The sequence below is a fragment of the Tetrao urogallus genome, assembly GCF_951394365.1.
Source record: "Tetrao urogallus genome assembly, chromosome: 7".
Lineage (NCBI taxonomy): Eukaryota > Metazoa > Chordata > Aves > Galliformes > Phasianidae > Tetrao > Tetrao urogallus.
This window is the reverse complement of record NC_136820.1, coordinates 25327438-25347986: the sequence shown is the minus strand read 5'-3', so window position 1 is coordinate 25347986 and position 20549 is coordinate 25327438. Positions and strand designations below refer to the sequence as shown.

The 20549-nt window shown below is 38.9% G+C and overlaps 2 protein-coding genes across 2 annotated transcripts in view; one reads left to right on the top strand and one right to left on the bottom strand.

Moving 5' to 3' along the window:
* Window positions 1-273: 273 nt before the first annotated feature.
* On the top strand, window positions 274-9999 carry LOC306948939 (uncharacterized protein; the record flags this gene model as incomplete). The annotated part of the gene is made up of 5 exons (XM_079538678.1): window positions 274-523; window positions 3066-3161; window positions 7190-7294; window positions 7864-7959; window positions 9890-9999. The coding sequence occupies 5 exons, from the start codon at window positions 274-276 to the stop codon at window positions 9997-9999; spliced, it is 657 nt and encodes a 218-aa protein (XP_079394804.1).
* A 7141-nt stretch (window positions 10000-17140) lies between these two features.
* Window positions 17141-20549, bottom strand: part of VWDE (von Willebrand factor D and EGF domains) — a gene marked incomplete at both ends in the record, with an annotated part of 37488 nt that continues 34079 nt past the window's right edge. The window contains 6 exons of the mRNA XM_079538126.1: window positions 17141-17301; window positions 17761-17856; window positions 19132-19227; window positions 19328-19423; window positions 19881-19976; window positions 20302-20397. Coding sequence (XP_079394252.1) covers window positions 17141-17301; window positions 17761-17856; window positions 19132-19227; window positions 19328-19423; window positions 19881-19976; window positions 20302-20397 — 641 coding nt within the window. The remainder of the gene's footprint in view (window positions 17302-17760; window positions 17857-19131; window positions 19228-19327; window positions 19424-19880; window positions 19977-20301; window positions 20398-20549) is intronic.

The following is a 20549-nucleotide window of genomic DNA, read 5'->3' as shown; positions in this document are numbered from 1 at the left end:
GCAGTAGGCAGGACAAAGGCCTGCAAGCCTGCAGCGGAGCAACTGAGGTTTGTAACCCAGGGCTCGGCCCCGCACCTCGCGCTCAGCCTGACGTGGAGAGGCGGGGGGCGGCCGCGGCGAGGCGGGAGGTTGACGGCGAGAGGCGCTAAAATGGGGGTGAAAGGATGAGGAGGGGGAGGAGTGGAGGAACACCGAAAGGAGAAAAACGACGGGAGCGTGAATGAGCGAAGGGAGAAAGAGGAGCGAGTGGGAGCCGAGCGGAACGTCCCGGCCATGGCACGGCGGGCCGGGGGCCGCGGGGGGCCCCGCCTGCTGCTGGGGCTGTGGCTGGTGCTGTGCGGGATGCGGGGCGGCATGCGGGGCGGCAGCGCCCAGTACCCGCAGTACTCCCGCGGGGCGGGCCGGCCCCTCAGCTGGGGCCCGGCGGCGGCTTGCAGCCCGCGCTGCCTGCACGGCGGGCTGTGCCTCGGCAACGGCACCTGCCTCTGCTCCAAGGGCTACGAGGGCGAGCTCTGCCAGCACGGTAACGGCGGGGCGGGGAGCGAGGGGCAGGGCGCGCGAGAGGTGGTGCGGCGGTGCTGTGGTAGGTCACGTTTTCCACGTGAAGGTTGCCTAAATGCCCTAGGCTTCTGCATCGGCTTGTTTTTTGTCGTTTTCTCTATGGACGTGTAAACTTCCCTGAGCAAGGTGTTTTTGAGGCTTGACTGCCGTCCAGACGTGAGGAACGTGAACTGATGTTTCTAGGTAGGATTAGTGAGACGCGTATTAAGGAGAAGCCAAAAACGTGTGCAAAAGGCAGGTTGCTCTCTGCATCCCTTGCTTACTCAGGATGCATTGTGCTCGTAAAATCTCATTTCCCAGGTGTTACTGCCCAGCAGTCGCTGGCATGTCCCACTGCTGTGCCAGCAGGTGTGGAGCTGGGTTAGGTTTTAAAGCTTGTTCCCGTGGGTGTGCACAACACGGCTGAGTTCTGACCCATGTCTTGAGAAGTTTAACTATAGAGTTCTGTGGCTAAAACTCAGTAACCAGGAAAAGCTGCTTTGCCTTCGTCTGAAATGTAATTTTTTTCAAGCTTTGAAATGTGTGGCAGGTGCAGCAAATTGCATCTAACTGACTGTGTGTGTGTGTTGTGCTTTTTTTTTTTTTTTAAAGTGAATATCATGGTCTTGAAAGGGGCAAAAAAGAGGGTGATGTGTCTTACATTCACTGGCTCTTGAGAATACAGATAGAAAGGGGAAGATCTGTTCCATCATTTAAACAAACAAACAAAAAATTTTTTTAAAAAAGGACATTTTGGGGAAAGAAGTCTGATCTTTAAAATAGATGGTCTTGAAACTGTTGTTTAAATTTTTGATTGCAAGGTGAATGGACCCAATTAATATACACTGGTCTTTGCTTAGGGCAGGTTTTAGAATAGTTTTAGACATGGAATTGTATATCAGGAGTGTAACAGAGGAAAAACATTGAGCGACACTTTTTGTAGGGCTCATTCTCTCTGATTGAGTGAGGTGCTTAGAGAAGATTTTTACTACTTAGCTGTCTTGCTCCAAGTGGGATTGCAGAGACAGGCAAGGCTGTATGTAGAAGTTCTGGTGGAGATTCCACCTATGAGCTGTCCTTGGATTTCTGGACACAGGTATTGTAGAATACTTAAGATGCTTCTAGCATAATTTTTATTCTGGTGAGCAGCTGCAGATCAGGTTCTTCCCTATAGATAGAGTCAAGCTTGTTCTGGGAAGGCAAAGAACCGTTGCAGATATTTTGGCAAAGGGTAAAACTAACATAAGGAAAAGATGTGCAGTTTGTAGACTGTGGATTTCAGCATAGTATCTTTTCATCAGAGCTGTAGCCCGATGTTGAAATGCTTTCTGAAGCCTTATGGAGAGTCTTCAGTTCTATCCTATAAATATATCTAAGTACTTGGATGTCCAGATAGTCACAGTTAGTCGATAAGCATAGCGTAGAGTCCCAGCACTGCATAATACACAATACTGTCTTTTTAGGATCTCATTGCTATTCTCTTGGTTTCTTTCCTGTTTCACACCAGTGATTCCTACTTGCTATGCTTTCTTCATACTAGTGATACCAAATTTAACTGTTTGATCTTCAGGACAGAGCCACTCTTTCTGTCTGTATGCAACTCCACAGTGATATTTTGATACTGCTGCCAATTGTGGGGACAAAAACAAACACAATAAACCTATGAAATAACACAGAAATAGAATTTTCCTTAAATTGAGAGCTCTTCTGTGATGTTTCCAATTAACTAAGTATCTGATAAAAAAGCTATGTAGTGCTGAGTGCTGAATGGTTCTATCATACATGTCTGTGTCCTTTATTTGTATGCAAGTACTCATTCTACAGTTATTAATATGAAAAATCCTCTACTACGCAACTGGATTTTGCCCTCGCACTGACACCAAGCAGTGGTTTTATTCAGTGCTCGTCTTTTTTTCTTCCCACTGTTTCAGACTTCTCACTTATCCAGGCAAAGGATAAGGAAGTGTGATGGTGAGAATTCATCTCGCACCTGCAGTTAATTCAGATGAGACTCTGAAACACATAGGGTCCTAGAATTTGAGTGTGAATAAACAAATGTTTTCTCAGAAAGCTGATCTAATTGAGGGATGATTTAGGACTAGTAAAAGGAGGGCTGTGTGCTGAGTAATTTATTTGCAGTCAGACTGGACTTCCCTTGAATTCTGCTACATTGAGCTTACGCACATTTCTTCTTATCACCTCGTTTGTCCCCTGCTATTTCTTGCCTTAAATTATCAAAAACCTCTATCACAGTCAAGCTGTATTCTTTTTACTTTTTAATACGACCACATCTTCTCTCTGTTCTGTCTACAATGCAAATTTTTCTTTAGTTTTGAGTGTTTAAGAGCTTCAGAATGATGCTTTCTGTGCAGGGTTACCCTGTGCAACATGGGATGGCAGAGCAAACGTATCTTAGGAAACGTGAAGACAAACTGTGCATTTGGTGACTGAAAGAATGCGTGTTTCTTATGTATTTAAGCATTAGCTTCAGTAAGTTTCACCTACGTTTGCTATCTTTCTTATAGCAACATGTTATCCAAAATGCAAAAATGGTGGAGAGTGCCTGAGACCTGGAAAATGCCGATGTCCACCTGGCTATGGGGGCAGATACTGTCACAAGGGTGAGTAAAACACAAGTGTTGGCATGGAAAGGCTCAAAGTTTGAGAACAAATTAAATGCATTTGGGACTTCTCAAATTCAGACTGTAATGCACTTTGAAATAATGACCTTAATTCCCTAGACCTCTGACTTTACTGTCAAAAAATGCATTGCCAAAGCATGGATGTTCAGCCTTTTGGCTTGCTTGGACCACATTCAGTGAGAAGGAATTGTCTTAGGCCACATATAAAATACATAGGTTGCTCTGAACATAATGCCTCCTATTTATTTTCAGGAAAACGACAGTAGGTTCAAAGAGCACAATCACAGTATTTGATAGGGCAAATTCTCAGCTATACAGTCACCACCATTAGCTATGCATTTTTGCATTTTGAAGAACAAAAGCTTGCATGCAGTGCTTGTAAAAATCTGCACCAGTGGAGATGAGCACCTGTTGCCACTGCTGAAACACCACCCATCACCTCACTGTGCTCACATCCACTGTTTGGCCTCCATAAATCTTCAGCAAATGCTGATGAATGTCAGTAGATGCCATTTTTTTTTTCACATGACAGAATTCAGTGACACACCTTTGCTTCATACATGCTTCCATGTCAGATGCCGTTTTGTCAGACTGGCCCTCTGCTGCCATCTGACACATGGCAACAAATTTAAGGGAACACTGGAAGGTTCACCCTCTTCTGCCATATCAGCAACATGACATTTCTGGTGTCATAGGCCAGCATAATAAAACAGGAGACATTACTTTTGGAACAGCCTTTATATGTAATATAGCTAATGTATAACAGCAAAAAAAATTCCATTTTTTTTACATTTTTTAAAATTAAAACTTAAAAGAGAGCAACAAAATCATAAAACTAGTGAGATATTTGACCTTGTTTTTATGAAACTAATGCATCAGTCTGGCTCAGTGGCAGTGGCTGCAATTCTTAGTGAGTTCTCAAGGCGTTTGTCAGAGATTTTTTGATGGAATTTTACTGTTATTGTGCTTCATCCTTGAAACAGTTGTTCGCAAACCTACGTACTGCCAAAAAATGATGACATGAATATTGTGAAGCGAGGGATATTTCCTTCTGGTAAGAGAGATCTTATAAAGGTCTCATGAAAAAAAAGTAAAATAAAAAATGATCATATTTTTGAGTCAGATATCTGATTGCATGTCAGTATACTCCATTTGAAAAATTGCAGGTAATGTAGTTATGTTGACTGAAAATAGAGTTGGAACTATAACAAAAAATTGATGATCTTAACAACAATCTTAAACCCTATTCTCAAATTCCTTTATGAAAACAGAAAGCATGATTGTATATTTTTTGCTCTTTACAGGACTGTGTTTAGCTAACGTATCAAACTGCATAGAATTGTTTGCCATAACTTGAGCTGGCACTGCAGAGCACCCTCCCCATGTTCCCCTTTCAGCCCAGACAGTGCCAATCACACAGCGGTGTTTGGCTGTTGCTGAGCAGTGAGTGTGTGCCTGGGCTGGGCCACTTGACAGGGAGGAGCCACTGCCATGATGGCATATGGGGCACGGGGTGGCTGCAGGGTGGGCTGGGCCACGTGAGTGGGACATGCCTGAACTAGAGGGTCTGTGTGCTTGATAATGGTGTGCAGTGTCTGTACTGAAAGTTATTGGGAGAATTTGAGATAATTTTGACTCTTGTAAATACAGTGTTGATGTGTTATGTGATATTAAATGATTTAAATTCTGTTCAATGATATAGCAGACTTCCTGAATAATCAGGTTTGAATAGATGGATATTAATGTGTTAGGTAGCTGAAAGTGGTGTAGCATCTGTAAGATGGCAGTATTGAGGGCAAGCTGCTAAAGATACACATAGCAAGGTCTTGGTGATAGTGGGAGATATAAAGTGATAGTGAGGAGTTATAAAGACCAATTTTTATGGTTTTTTGAAGCCTAATATATGCATGGGTTGGAAAGGGCAATCCAGGAAACATTGCTAAGTTAGGAACTTATAAGACTATTGATGATAATTCTTGAGTTCTAGGATAAAGGGGGAAATGAACTTGAAACAGTTTGAGGGGAAACCAGTGTAGTAAGCAACATATTCCAGAAAGTGAAGAAGAAATCATTGTTTTTCTTTCAGCAAAAAAGGCTGTGACTCTTAGAAACTTACCATCAGTTCTCGGTGAAGAGGCACTGTTAAATTATAGAATCATAGAATTGTACAGGTTGGAAGGGACCTCTAAAAATCATTGAGTCCAACCTCCAGATTAGTTGGGCTGTTGCTAAGAACTTGATGAGCATTCCGTCCAACCATGGTCAGAGCAGCTGGAAGCACCTTGCTGGAGTCTCTGTTTATTCTTGATATTTATCCTGTGGGCATTTGCTTTATCTCCTTCCTAATGTGAAATAGCTACAAGAGTTTACATGGAGTGTAACCTCTTGGAGACTTGAGAAGGAACTTGACTAGATTTTGCAGCTCTGAAATCCTGTTGGGCTGTCTGTAGGATTTGGTGTATTTTATGAAGAGAGTTTGACCTGAGCATACCTAGCAGGATAATATCTACATTTGCAGAACCTCAAACTATAGCTTTGGGATATTAATGAGATTGAATGGCAATGCAAATGCCACTGATAATGCATTGATATAAAAATTGTTAATATAATCTTCATCAGGAGACACTACTTTGTAACGCAGTACTGTGTAATGCACTGAGAAATAACCTTTTGTTTTGAGTGGACTTAGCAGTACCGACAGTGATGAGGTAAACTGGAACATGGTCGAGTTCATTTTCTAGCAAAAGACTTCAAATACTCTTTTATTTCTTAAAAGCCAACTGAAAGTGTAGGTCGGTGGGATCTGTGTAGCAGGGAGAACTTCACCTTTTCAGAGTAATCTGAATCAGAAGGAAGATGATAGGTTCTTAAACAGAGAAAGTAGAATATGAATTTAGTTTGTGCTCGTGCTATAGGCTAGATTTGGATCTCTACCTGAGCAAATGTACTACAGTTTCTGGTGGTCTCGCTGTGAGGCAAAGGATGTGGTGAAATATGATGGCTTATAGCTTGTGCAAACTTGCCGTGAAGTGCAATGTGTTATTAAAAACAGTAACTTATACTGTATGATAGAGGAACATGAAACAGGCTCTGAAGAGCTTTTCTGGTTATACTGGAGTTGATTTGTTGCCCTTGCAGTTCAGCATTTGTACCAGAAATCTGTTAGCTGAATTCATGCTCATAACTTGTGGTAGAAGAAAGATTTAAACTTAAGTGTGAAGTATTGAGCAGACATTCTGACTGTTCATTGTTAAAATGAAGGATAGTTGTTTCTTTTCCATAAAGTGAAAAAGTTGTATATATTTACATTCATTCTTGTGAAAAGATGCATTTGATTGTAAAGAACAGCAATTATGCCATGTTTCAGAGGCAATATTGCAGTCCACAGTTGATATTAATCATATGTCTGGCATAAATAATGCTTAATTAAGCCTTCAGGGCTTTGATATGTAGAACAGCTCTGAAATGAGGAGGCTTACTTAGTTGGCCTTTAGTAAAGCACCACTTGACTGGAGCATAGCCATAGTTTCATTTGTCAAAGTAATAATCCCTTCTTCTTCCTCTTGTTATATGTAGGAACTGGCAGAAAATTAAATATGTGAATCCAAAACCACATATTACTGACTTATCAGCTCTGATTTGGCTAGATTGATAAGAATACATGTCACTAGTTGCTGTGATGTAGCTGCTCAGCTGTTGGTTTACAGTTGTTTTTTTGGTTTTTTTTTTTTGGGGGGGGGCGGTTGTGGCACCGTGATAATCATGTTTGTTAGCACCCTCAGTACTCTTAAGAGGCCAACAAACTCATGCTTAATTTTAACTACATTTTGAGTTGGCATGTGCTGACATGGTTCTGTCACCCTTGCTCATTCCTGATGATGTGCCTTGCAGTGAATAGTCAAACTTGTAGTCGTTACAGATGTGATGAAATAAGTAATTGACGTACAGATAATTACTCAGTTACTTATGCTGCTCCTGAATGTACTGTGCATGCTGTTTCTCTGCAGTAAGCTGTGAAGGAGGCTGTCAAAATGGCGGGGAATGCATCTCTGTCAATGGGGTTGTGAAGTGCCTTTGTGCTTCTGGCTGGACAGGATCAAGGTGCCAGGAAGGTGAGTACTGCTTCATCTTTACCACAGCTGATTGAAGTGCTGACAGTCCCTAAACATTGTAAGTCCTGATGGCAGCCTAATGAGACTCAAGTAGTAAAAACAAAATTTGCTGGATAGATCACTGAAGTAGTTTCAAGTTTTTTTTTGTCTCAGGATATATCAATAAAAATGTAACAGCAGTAACAAAAACATTTTAAAAGGATTAAGAGGCTAATAACTATTGAAGTGTCACTACATTATGACAGAATCAAAGAACCTGCATTACTGGTATGTATTCAGAAAAAATACTTTCAAGTTATTCCACATTAAAGTGTGCATATGTTAACATTTAAACTTAAATACTTTGTATATGTATATTTTCTTTTTCCTTTTTTTAAATTAAAAAAAAATTTTTTTTTTTGTTTCCCTGGTCCTGGAGATGCCTTTGGAGTAATACTAGTTGAGCACCTGACCTGGAATAAAATGTATTTTGCCATTTTGATTTGTATCATTCTGAATATTTCATTCTGTCAGGATTCTTTTATATCAGTTTTATAAATCCTGTTCTCTTTCCCATTCTTTTCTTCTAGCAATTTGCCCTCAAGGTTGCCGGAATAATGGAGCTTGTGTGGCTCCTGGGATTTGTAGCTGTCCAGCTGGATGGGTCGGTGGAGCATGTCACTTAGGTAAATAACTTCTGACATTTTTCTTGTATCCCTTCTCTACTTGTTTGATTTATACAGTACAGTGTTCAAATCTTCAGTGCCTAACAAAGCTGCTAGAAGTGTCTTAGAACAGTAAATGAGAAGTTCTTCTGCATACTGGGGATCTTATGTATATGTGTCAGGAATAGATAGCTTTTTAGCTTGGTCAGAAAAACATAACTTTTTCACTTCAAGTGATTTCAAATTCAGATCTCATTTGTTGCCAAATTCATTACTTTGCATACACTGTATTTCTGAAATATTTACTGTAAACTGAGGTTCTAGTCTAAAGAACCAAAGAACAGCCATTATAGAAATGCTATTACTATTGATATTGTTTAGAAACTTCAGTAAATTTTACAGATCTGGAGAACTGAAACTTGCTTTTCACTTTGAAGATAAATTGGGAGAATCAGCTCTAGGTGTTTTTAAAAAAGCAAGAGAAAGTCTTCTGTACTCAAAATTCCTACTGAGCAAGTACTTGCCTTTCAGAAAATTTTGATTCACAAAAGCAGATGAAGGTTATAAAATCTGCTCAGAGCTGCATGGCCCTGTGTGCCTGTAACAGTGCTGCCCTGATGCCAAAGGTAATAGTCCTGAGGCTGAAAAAAGGAGAGCTTTTTGTTTGCTTTCTGGGATGCTGAGAGATAACTCACTTAAATGTTGCTTTTGACCTGGATACGGTAGGTGCAAGGTCTCTGGTTTAAATCCTCCTGCATATGTAATATATGTGTGATTCAAGGAGTCCAAATTTGCTAGTATTAGCTCTTCTGCATGTATGTTGTCCAACAAACAATAACAAACAAATGTTCCCATTTGATTGGGAAAATGCTTATTCTTGTATTCAACAGTGTATTGAGATAGAGGGTGATGTTAAAAGGTAAGTATGGGATGTAGAAATTGCAGAATGCCTGCTTCCACTCCCTGCACCAGCAATAACGGTAGAAGTTCTCAGGTTCTGAATATCAAAATAACAACTGTGCCTGAATTAACTAAATCTTTTTCCGATTTGACTTCTCTTAGCAAAGGTGCTTATAAGAAAATTGCAGCCCTCTTGTGTGTTATCTTGACTGCTGTATGACAAGAGGGTGCGCTTATGGCTGTGCCTGCTTAGTTGACCATTGCCTTTCTGGTCCTCCACTCCTCCTAAGGAAGGATGGCAATGTGTAAGCAGTACCTAGTGCATAGAAACTGTTTGCATGTGGATCTGTGGATCCAAAAACTGCCTTGAAGAAGTTTCAGCAGAAATTTTTATTGCTCCCTGTAGAGGAAATGCTAAATCAGGGCTTGAACTAGTGATTGAGCACCTGGTGTGAAGGCAGGGCCATCCCAGGGGGGCTCTGATGCATGCACCTAAGTAACTGGTGGGGTGGAGCCAGGATCCACCCCAGACCTCATTTAAGGGTTGGTAGTGGAGGCAAAAGTATCTCCAGTGAGAGATCTTTGTGTACGTGATGCCTTCCAAGGGTAAGCAGATTTTTTTTTTTTTCTCCTTCTTTTCTTTTTGTATCCATGGCTGCTTCATTTGAGCTTGTCCTCACTTGCTGCAGCCCAGGACTTTGCTACTCTGCTGTTATTGCTGCGCTTTCCATCACATTATAGTTTTACATTCCCTCGCTCTCATGGAGACATCCATCTAAAAGACAGTCTGAACTTTAAAGAACAACAGAAATGATGGTATTTCAAAAGGGGAATGGAGCACAAATAAGACTAGATGTACTGTGGCTGTATTCCAGTGAAGGCCATGATGCTATAAATTGAGAAGCATTGCTTTTTGGTTCTTCCATTGTGCTTTTATTTATGCTGTCCCAACATGGTCCACCAGGGAACAATTGTGTTAGTACAGTAAGACGAAGAAAAATGATCATGTGTTGTGCAGAAGATGTATTGTGTGTCTGGTATCTCATTTCAGCTGTATGTAAACTACCTTGTCAACATGGGGGAAAATGCATAGCTCCGAATGTGTGCAGATGTCGACTGCCCTACTCTGGTCTACAGTGCACAAAGAAAAGAAAGGAATGAAACTGCTTCAGCAAAGATAAGCTGTAATTTCTTGTAACTCTTCATGCAGAGATAAAATCTGAGGGAAGAGATAGGGAGGAACTTAAGTGGTAATTAGTTGAAGTCAGGTAGCTTTTTGTCTTTAGTATTCTGAGTAAATTCATTTCTCTATGAAAAGAGAAGTATTGCTGATAGTAATAAAGCTGTTAAAAATATCCAACTGCGTGTAGTGTATGATGCACTCTACTGTATGTGTAGTATATGTTTTTCTGCTGTTCTCACTTTTCTTTGTAAGCAGAGCTATTATGTCGTGGTTGATAGAGCTGAACTTGAAGTAAAGCTTACTCTTCAAATAAAATACTTCAGATCGGATGTGTGCTCTTCTATTTGATTATTTATTTTTCAGACTGGAATTGTGGTGTTTTATTAGCAATGTGCTTTTTCAAAAAGCACATGAAACAAAACCTCCTTAATTCAGATTATAAGAAGGGGTTGTTAGTGCAAGTATAATTTACTTTTGTTAAGATTACACAGTTGAAAAAGAAGCATGAAGTTTGCTGATGTTTCAGAAAGATGCAAATTGCAAGGCATCTTATCAAAATCCTGATTATTGATTTGTGTATACTTCCTGCCCCTCACCACAATCAGATTTTATCTTCATCAGTTAAGCTTTATTTAAATAAAAAAAAAGTACACGTTAAGACAGTTCCACTGTTACCTTCTAAAAGCTTAATCCATGCTAATACCCTAAAAGAGTCCTTATCTTGACCACTCTTACAACTATAGTATCTGATCATTTCTCTGCTTCCAATTTATTTCTTTTCCTTATCCGAGTAAGATAGGGGGAGTCTTTATCTTCCTTACAGAGACGTAGGCATTGATGATTCATGTTCAAGATCGTGTCTGCAGGAGCAACATAATGGGGATCTATTGGCCTGCAGTGAGGATGAGCCCTTCTTGCTGCACATCACCTGCACAGAGGACACTGAAGCTTCCCTCCTGGGCATTTTGGCCTCATTTGGGTTTTGCAGCCTTCTGAGAAGATTGCAGATCTGATTGAGACTTCAACAACCACTGTGCTGTGTTTTGTCTGTCCTATTTCTTGAAAGCTACTGCACAGGAAAGCTTTGCCAAAACACACAAGTTGAACCAGGCCAAACATGGTATCCCTGTCCGAGGGAAAATGAAGGCTGCGTTTTTTCAGGGATAACAAACTGACAAACATTGACTGGAAATAAAAGAAATGGGGCATTCATGTTTACCAAGCTTGTCTAGAACAGAAACAAAGCATAGTGAAGACAGATGGAAGACATTAAATGGTATATTTATAAGGCTATTTTCTTTTATGAAGTAGTTGCTGCTCTGTGTAGTTGAGAAGCCTTTCTCCACCCTTGCTTCAGAGGCTGTTGTAACTAGTTCACTTGAAACCTGCTAGAAGCTTTTCTTATGGATGATTTGCTGCCGTGAACGTTGGACAGAACAAGAGGAATGTATTTTTTGGTGCTTTTACTGTGATGCACTGGATGTTTCAGACATGCTGGTTAAAAAAAAAAAAAAGTGGCTTTCACAGATGGAACAAGATGACTTCATCAATACTACTTGAAGAGGTTTTATGACAGTGAAATTCTGTATCTGTATCACAGCTTGCTATGATAATCAAGTAAAAATTTAGTAATTCAGAAGTGAAGCTGAATACCTTAAATGAAATGCTAGTTGCAGGGCAGTGAATGAAAGAAATAAATGGCGTCAGCCCCAAGATTTCAGAGAAAGTGAGTAGAAATATGTAAATGTAAAGATATCTCAGCATTGTTCTTGAAAAACCTGACTATCAGCAGAGAAGCCAAATGTGACAGTAGTAATTAGAACCTAAGAGATGTATAACAGGCATATACCACAAAGGCCTATGAAGCAGACCTGTAGTTGGTGTGTCTGAGCAGGTGAGAACAACTGCTAATTTAAATAGTTACCTTTTTAGAAATAGTTAAAATGGATAAAGCAGTAATTTGATGAACACATCAGAAGTGATGGCATATTTTAGAAACGGCTTGGATGCAGCACCATCTACTGGCTGAAGAGTTTGCTGTGTTGTTTTTTTTTTTTTTTCCTGTTTTTAAGAAAATCCACTTAAATCTGCACAATATTTTTAGTAAATGTCCTCGTTATTTCAAAGTCGAGCATAATCATGATGTATTATAAATGAGATCCAAATGATTGTTTCCAGAGTTACTTAAAGAGCTGTCAGTGTTTATTCTCTTTTGTTTGTTTCTCCATTCCCTTCCACTCACTGGAAGGCTGAACATGCTTGCCAGTTACAGCATGCTGTTTTGGGGGCTAGATGTATCTTCCAATGAAAAGGTAATTTTGCATACAGAACAAGTTATTTTTTTTTAGTAGAGCTAAGCATACCACCTTGTATGGATGTTTTGATTCTTATTAAAATGACTGAGAAAATTGTAAGGAAGGTGCATTGGTTGTATTTCTATTATTCTGTCATTTTAAAGGTACACATGGAAGGCTTTGTTTCTTATGTAATGTATAATTTACCATCTAAATTTTATATTCCACAATCAGTGGTTGTACCAAGAATGAAGTTACTTGGTTCACTGCAATCAAATGTTTTTTTTCTAAACTGAGCTGTGATGAGAAGTTGAATAAATTAACACAACTATGCCACGTGCTGCCCTCTTAGAAGAGAAACAGCATAAATCTCTTCAGTCATTGAAAACCTCTTCTAACCTACATGATTCTGTATGTGTACCCTGGTGTTAATGCTTAACTGAGAATTTAAACATTGTATTTTCTCATTTGGGCAATAGGTATTCTATTTGATAAGAAGGTAAAGCTTTTATACTCATATACTACCATTTGCATTGGTTACTCTTCAAGGGTTTGCTTTTGTTGGAAATGCAAACTCACTTTCTGTCCTCAGCTATAATAATATTAATGCCTGTAAAAAGAGTGAAACTTTCAAATGTGACCCACTTCATTTTACTTTTTTAATTTTGAAATCTTGGGTAATATGAACATAGATGTAGGAAGGTAAGTCCTTGCAAGGTCTGTAGTTTCTTCTGTGATATAAGTGACTACTTCCTTCAAAAATACTCATTAAACAGCATTTTAAAGATCATGGGCAATGTTTAATGTGCTCTTAGGAAAGGAACTTCTGCCTGCAGAGCAATTTTGGTAGTTAGCAGACATACATAGTTACCTTCAGTATATAAGGAAATCATGCAACAAAATTCAGTGAACAATATTCTTGTACGCCGTATTGACTCAGTTTACCTTCTGCTGCTCCACATTTTCTCTGCCAACTGACATCTGATACTGTTCATACCGATGGAAAAACTTTGTATGTACACTATAACAGTGATTTACTTACATGAAAACCTTTTCCTGTTAATGCAGCCTTTCCAATGTGCTAAGAATCAGCATAAGAGATTTCAGCTTGGCACTAGTTATCCTGCAGCAGACCCTGTCATCCCCCAATTCCAAGCCCCCAAACTCTTTTTGGCCTACCTTGAGACTGTGCTATGCAAGTTTAGAACTTTTTTTTTTTTTAAACCAGTGTATATAAACTCTGCAACTTCTGCTGACTAAGTTTCTGTAGAACTGAGCAGCATTACTGCGTTGTTTCAATATGCTTTCTAGTTACATTTAGTAAATAGTATTTCATGTATGATGGACTGTAATAACAGGGAAATTTTGAAGTATGTGTCCTTACGCCTGTACTAGTAATTTTCCTGCTCTGTGTGCTTAAAGGAACACAGCATAGATTGGCACCGAGCTTTTTACTAATGTTGCAAAAGTCTGGATGTGCTTTTCTTCACTCAGCTTGCATTTGGAAGACGTAAAAGAAGTTATTTCTGCCTTTAGCAACAAGGAAAGTCAGTGGGAAATACTAGAAGTTATTAATTAGAACCCTTTATTCAGCCTGAAATCCTAGAAGGGCATTTGTATTGGTTCAGTTTTGTGAACAGAAGGTTGCACAGTCATTAACCAAAACGCTGTTGCTGGCACCTCATCGTTGAGAGCACCACTTCTGTAGCTAAATGATGCATGGAGTGGAGGCTGTTACAAAATGAGCTTATGCAATATCAGCATGCCCACGTTTAGAAAATATTGTGTATTCAAGTCTTCAGCTTGAGGCATCAGTTACAATAGCTAGTCAGGTTTTGTTCATAGAGATTTTTGTGAGCTGTGAGAAAGGAAACAGTTCAAGTGAAGCAGGTTTTAAATAGTAGAGCAGTTCCCAGCCACCTGGACGCTGGATTAAAAATAAAAGCCATGGAGCCACTGAAACTTACAGTGCAAGTGGAAAACTGAAAACATTTTTGAAATACGCACGAGGCACTTAGAAATTATCATTCTGAAATGGTGCTGAGCTCTGAAAATGCTAATTTACTTTGCAGAATGGATTAAGAGGGCTATGGAAAGGTGAGAAATGTAAGCTCAGAGAGCTCTTACAACCATGAGTGGCAGTTGGCATCCCATAGTGGCAGAAAATAGCAAGAGGAACAGGATTTTCTTTCTATTCAGAGTTAGTGCATATAAATGGGATATGGTTCACGAGATTAAAAATAATGAGGTTTATTTTTTTTGTAAGAAAAACAACTCACAGCCCCAAATGGTAAATTCACATGCTTAGCTTAAAGGGAGTTTTATTACTAGAACTCATTTGCTGAAGGAGAGGCAGAAGGAAGAAGGAAGCATAGAGTAAACTGAAATTTCATTTGTTCCAAAACTGTCTTGCTGCTGGTTGGTGATAACAATTGGTTGGAGCAATAGGTAATGGAAAAAGCACCCATATGGATTGCTTGCAAATACTTTCTGAGAAGATGTAAACAGATGTCATGATGTGCAGCAAACTCCCACTGTTACTAGCTCTTATTTTAAGGTTCAGCACAAGATCTCTCTGGGTCAAACACTGTCACATTTCTCTAAGAAACATTATTTTCTCACCTTTCCAAATGCTGTTTCAAAATAGGAGCATAAAAGAGTCTTACAGACACAGCAGTCATTCTGTAATCACATGCACACATGTGAGTGTCAATAATGAAGAAGAGTCAGAGTTTGGCTGCTGGATACAAAGGCCTGCCACAGATAAACTAGAAGTAGTCTGCTGCTGGTTGACTGTTAATGAGCCATATGGCCCTGCCTGCACTACTACTGAAGTCTTGTTTTAGGCTGCCCCTCCTTCCTCACTACTACACAAAAGAAAACAAAAAGTTAAAAACAAACAAACAAAAAAAAAACACCTGTGCTCTTCCTTCTATATGCTTCCAAATAATACATATATGAACAATGTTTAAAAACAGAACGTACAATTCCCAAATGATTGTGTGCCATCTACTTTCATAGAGGTGCTCAGCAGATATTGCAGTCTTGCTCACACGCAGTATAGTTGACTACATTAACAGACTGCGGAATTCTGGCTTTGCATGATGCATGAAATCTCTCCATCTGGTGAAGATTCAGAGGCTCTGAGGTAGCTGAGAATTGTAGAAACATACATGTTACAATGACTACAAGTTTGTTTTACTGAAGCTTTTCAAAAATTCACAATTAACATGATTTTTTTAAAATATTCTGAATATTTTCCTCATTTAAATTAGATCTGGGAATGCCTTCAAATTTCTTGCTATTTTCAAGTGTCACAGATCCATGCAGCGTTTAATTGATATACTTCCTTTCTTCAATTACAATGTCTTTGTACCTTGGAAGGAAAAATAAGTAAATATAATAGATGGACTTTTTTAAGAAACAATTTTAATGAATTTCTGCTTTCCTGACATGGAGAAATACAACATAAAGTTCTGGTTGTGCATAAAGCTTGCTCGTTTATTTGAGAAAGAAAACGTGCCCATTTTGTCAGTGAGAGGTATAGCACTGCCCGACTGATCAGCAATGTATTTTATGGAGTAAGAAAAAAATGCTGATGCTTTGAAGGATGTATTTATGCAAGTACTTAAGACTAAATTATTTCATTTGTTATGATGTGTTTTGGAAATCCATGCCACAAACATTACAGTTTTATCTTTACAGTGATCATGATGTATAGCTTTATATTTTCAAGGCACATAGGAGCAGTCATTTACTGTTCTGATTTCTTACACATATTTACTCCTTTGGCAAATTATCTGACATCTAACCAGAGATGTTAATGGCATTGTATATTGTACATGATAAAGAAAAAAAAAAAAAAGAAAAAAAAAAGATATGAGCTAGGAGAAATCAATGCTTGGATGAAAGTAAAAATCTGTTGCTGTTTTCCCTGTATTTAAACTGCTTCTCACTAAAAAATACTTGCATTGCTAGAAGTCACAGTATAGATTTTACATTAAAAGACACTGGCAAAGTACTAAAAAGAAAAAAAAAAAGGAAATATAGATTACATTGTTTTGGTTGTTGCAGGAGACCGAAGAGCTGAATAGTTTCTAAAAGAAAACAGTGCAAGCATGAACAGTGGCATGTAATTAAAGATGAATGCAGAGGAATAGTACCAGCAAGCAGTGCAAAAATTAGGTATGTTCCAGCTCTTCGAAGTGAATTCTGCATCATAAAAGTATTAAAATCTGCTGGAATTAAAAGGAAAATCATAGATGATGCAGACAGATGTGGAATGCTTTCTACTTCAGAAGTCCCAAAACAGTTGTAATAACACTTAATTGAATAACTTTCGGAAAAAATAGTCAGTGCCCAAACATAGGAATCTGACAAAGCAGAGAAATGGTCGTTGTTCACTACCATGCAAAAAATAAGTCTATGCCCGAAGTTACACTTGGCAACAGTAAATGTTTGCATGAAAGGAGGATACACTGAGTGACTGTGTAGGCAGGTAGGTAGATAAAAAAATATTAGGGCTTGACCTGACACCAGCTGAGAAAATCAACAGTGGGATACTCCTTCCCAAAATGGCTGTGTTTTAGAAAAGAGTTATGGTTGAAGTCATTTCCAAAATGGCTCCACTAGGAAAAGAAACAACTTAATTAAAAACAAAGGAAATTTACTTCAGGTGTTGGGAAAAATTGTCAAAAGTACTGGAATGACTAAAATAATAGAATAAGTCAGGATTTTTAGGACCTTTCCCTCACTGGAGACTGAAATGAAGAAGTAAGACAAAACACTCCTGGTGTATTTGGTGCTGCTTTTCTGGACAGGTGGACTAAATAATGGCTTCCAAATTGCCACATCTATAATGGCATCTTGACACTGCAGTTACCTGAACTTTCTTCCCACAGAGGACTCCAGTATAACCAGGACGGCAGGAGCACACATTAGGTGACACACACTTGCCTCCAAACAGGCACTTCTGATTGCACACAGCTAGATCAAGAGACAGGGATATGTGGCTTTAGTTATCTAACAATTCAGTGAAGGAAGCTTGTGGTCCTGTGGAACCAACAATACTCTTGCCAAGCCCATCTCCATATACAAAGATGCAGACATAATACGGGAACATGCTGACTATATCTAATAATAAAGGAATAAATGAGATAGAGAGAGGGACACGAGTAAGGTGTGTTTAAAAGCAGTACATAGCAATGGTCTCTCAGGGCTACTGCAGCAGCATATCATCTATCCATTTGCATGCGTGGTCCGTGACTATCTTTTTATTCTAGAGAGTTTCAGAATGGGCACAGAAATCTGTACTCTGTCCTGCCTTTAACGCAGATTTCTGTTAAAATAAGCCAAAGGACAGGATTTGCAGGTATTGTGCACTTCTGAAGCATTCTAAACTGTGCAGAAATAAAAAGTTTACATTGTAGACCACATCATTCTTACGTGTTTGACACTGGATTCCTTCCCACTGCGGAGGACAATGACACGTACTGGGTCCATTGCACTCTCCACCATTCTTACATTCCTGAAGACAGACTGCTACACAAAAATCATCATCACAAGGTTCAGTTATATCTCAAGTGATTATTTTTTTTTGAGGATGCTCACTAATTGTTGACTGCTTTCTACACAAAATAGTCACATCATCTTCACTAAAACCCTAAGATCAACAGAATATTAGACAGAACCAGAAACAAAAAGGCCTGCACTCAGTGTATGCATTGAGATTTCTGATACAACACAGTCAGCTACAAAAGCCTGAAATATTAAGTCAATGCCACTACACCATTTTGTTGGTTTTTTTCCAAGTTTACCTTTCCAAAATCCAAACCTCAGGGAAAGATCTTTCTGTTATGCAGCTTAACTCACAGAGAATCAACTCGTGAATGTTTGATCTTAAAGTATTTTCTATTTCCACTTTTCTGCACATTCTGTTTATTAAATCATTCTCTAAAACACTACTATTTCTCATTGGTTAACAGATTTTATGATTATGAAATCTCTTTTCCATGGAGTCCAAAAACATCTAATCCTTGTAAATATGGGTGATTTTTTGTTTGTTTTTTTTTTTTCAGTATGCCTTTCCAATAATTACAGAAAATAACATAGGGAGAACTGTTTTTCATCCATGCCATGAGAGACCTCGTTGTCTGTATCAGTATCTGAGCCTCAGGTGTGCTGATATGACAGACACTTATGTTTTATCTACTGTATTTCTATCATCCATACTCATGCTGATTTTCACACAAACTGTGCCTTTATCCAAGCTGCCACATTTTATTTACATGCCATCTATAACTTCATCAAGATACAGCGCAATCCACAGCTGTGCTTCCATCACAGTCCTATTTTTATCTTTCCTAGAGGATTTATGCCTACTGCATTTTTTATTCCAATCATTTCCCACTGTTTCCACAGCTTTCCAATGTTTCACTGTAGATCTTTTTCTGTGATATCTTTTTTTTATGTCCTATAGTACAAACTGAAATTCTTTCTGTTCACTGACCCAGTTCTTTGCAGCTGTATGTATTCAAAAATACAGATGCATCTTGTTTAGACAAGAGTGGAGAAAGAAACAGAAGTATTTGTCATTCAAGAATTAAAAGGATATTTTGGTCTCGTGATTTACCCTGAGCTGCGTAGTATTAGTTCCCCATTCTGCATTTTGCTGCCAAGTTACAGATCACTATTTGTCAATGTGTGCATATTTAGGAGTTCTTTGGCAATAACTTCATATTATCTGTTGTCAGAGCTGTCCTTTAGCCATACATTACTTTTAGGGCATGGTTCTCCTGTTAACTGCATGATACTTACGTGTGTTACATTTTTTTCCACTCCACCCTGAAGGACAAGAGCAAACATTGGGCCCTACACACCTTCCTCCATTCATGCAGCTTGGCTCACAGACACCTTAAATTAAGAAACATTTGCTGTTAAATACTTTTTAATGGTTTACAGAGCAATTTATTAATTACTTTCATATTCTGGAAGGATTTTAACACTATCTTACTTTTTTCACATCTTCTGCCTGTATAACCACCAGGACAAGTACAAATGTTGTTTCTCATACAGTGGCCACCATTCTTGCAAGGCGGCCTGCAGACAGCTAAAAGATATAAAGGAGAATGGCTGCTGTTTGCTTTTTGTTTGCAACATACTTCCAGGAAATTAGTGCAACACTAAAATCCTGATAGTGCCAAACATTGATATAAACTACCAAGCCTGTCTATTAAGAGTCATATTAGTGGATTTACTACATCAGTACCAAATACAGAATAAGATAAGAATATGTCAAGGTTGGCAGTGTATGTGTATGTGTATGTGTATAAAAGTGACCAGACTATATAATATATAAAGCAGCTGGTCAAGTGGCTGAACACTGCTCAAGAGTTGAATGCAAGAGAGAATGTGAATTTTTAGTATCTCTTTTTGAACATTGACTGAATCAGCCATAAAAGCTTTACATATATATATGTTTGTACACTACTTCTCTCAAGCTTAACAATGCTTTCTTACTGATTACCTCATAACAACAGGAAGAGAAAGAAAAAAAAAAAGATTACCATTCTGACACTGGGTTCCATAAAATCCATGTGGACAGAGGCATACACCTGGCTTAGTACAGGAGCCACCATTGAGACACACAGGGTCACACATCGCTGCACAAACGGTGAAGAAAAGGGAGAACCATGACAACAAAATAAAATCCATAAAATATCTACTTCTGTTGCAAGGATTGTGATTAAATGCCTCACATGAGTTCAGATTATGCCGTTCACTTAAAATCTCTACCCAAAAACTTGAGATCTATATTATAGAACTGCTACTTGGCATCAGAACTAGCATGCAGAAACAAGAAGGGGTGTGGGGGCACCCCAGCATTAGGCAGCCACCCAATGCTGCTGTCTGAGTAACATGGTTACAAATTTCAGATTATGAGAGGCCTCCCAGGAATGTAGTAGAACTGTAGGAGTCCCCTGTTACCTGTACTGCACGTTGGTCCATACCATCCAGATCTACACTGGCAGATGTCTGGAGTGAGACATTCACCGCCATTTTCACAGTGCCTGTTGCAAATCACTACCATCCATCAATCAAAGAGGGAAGAAAAATATGTTACAGAAAATCCTTCATCCATTTTTCAGTTCTTTCCCAGATATTAATACTGGAAATTAGGCACAATTTCACTAGAGGAGTACATCAGATATTTAAATTATAACTTGCTTTGTTCC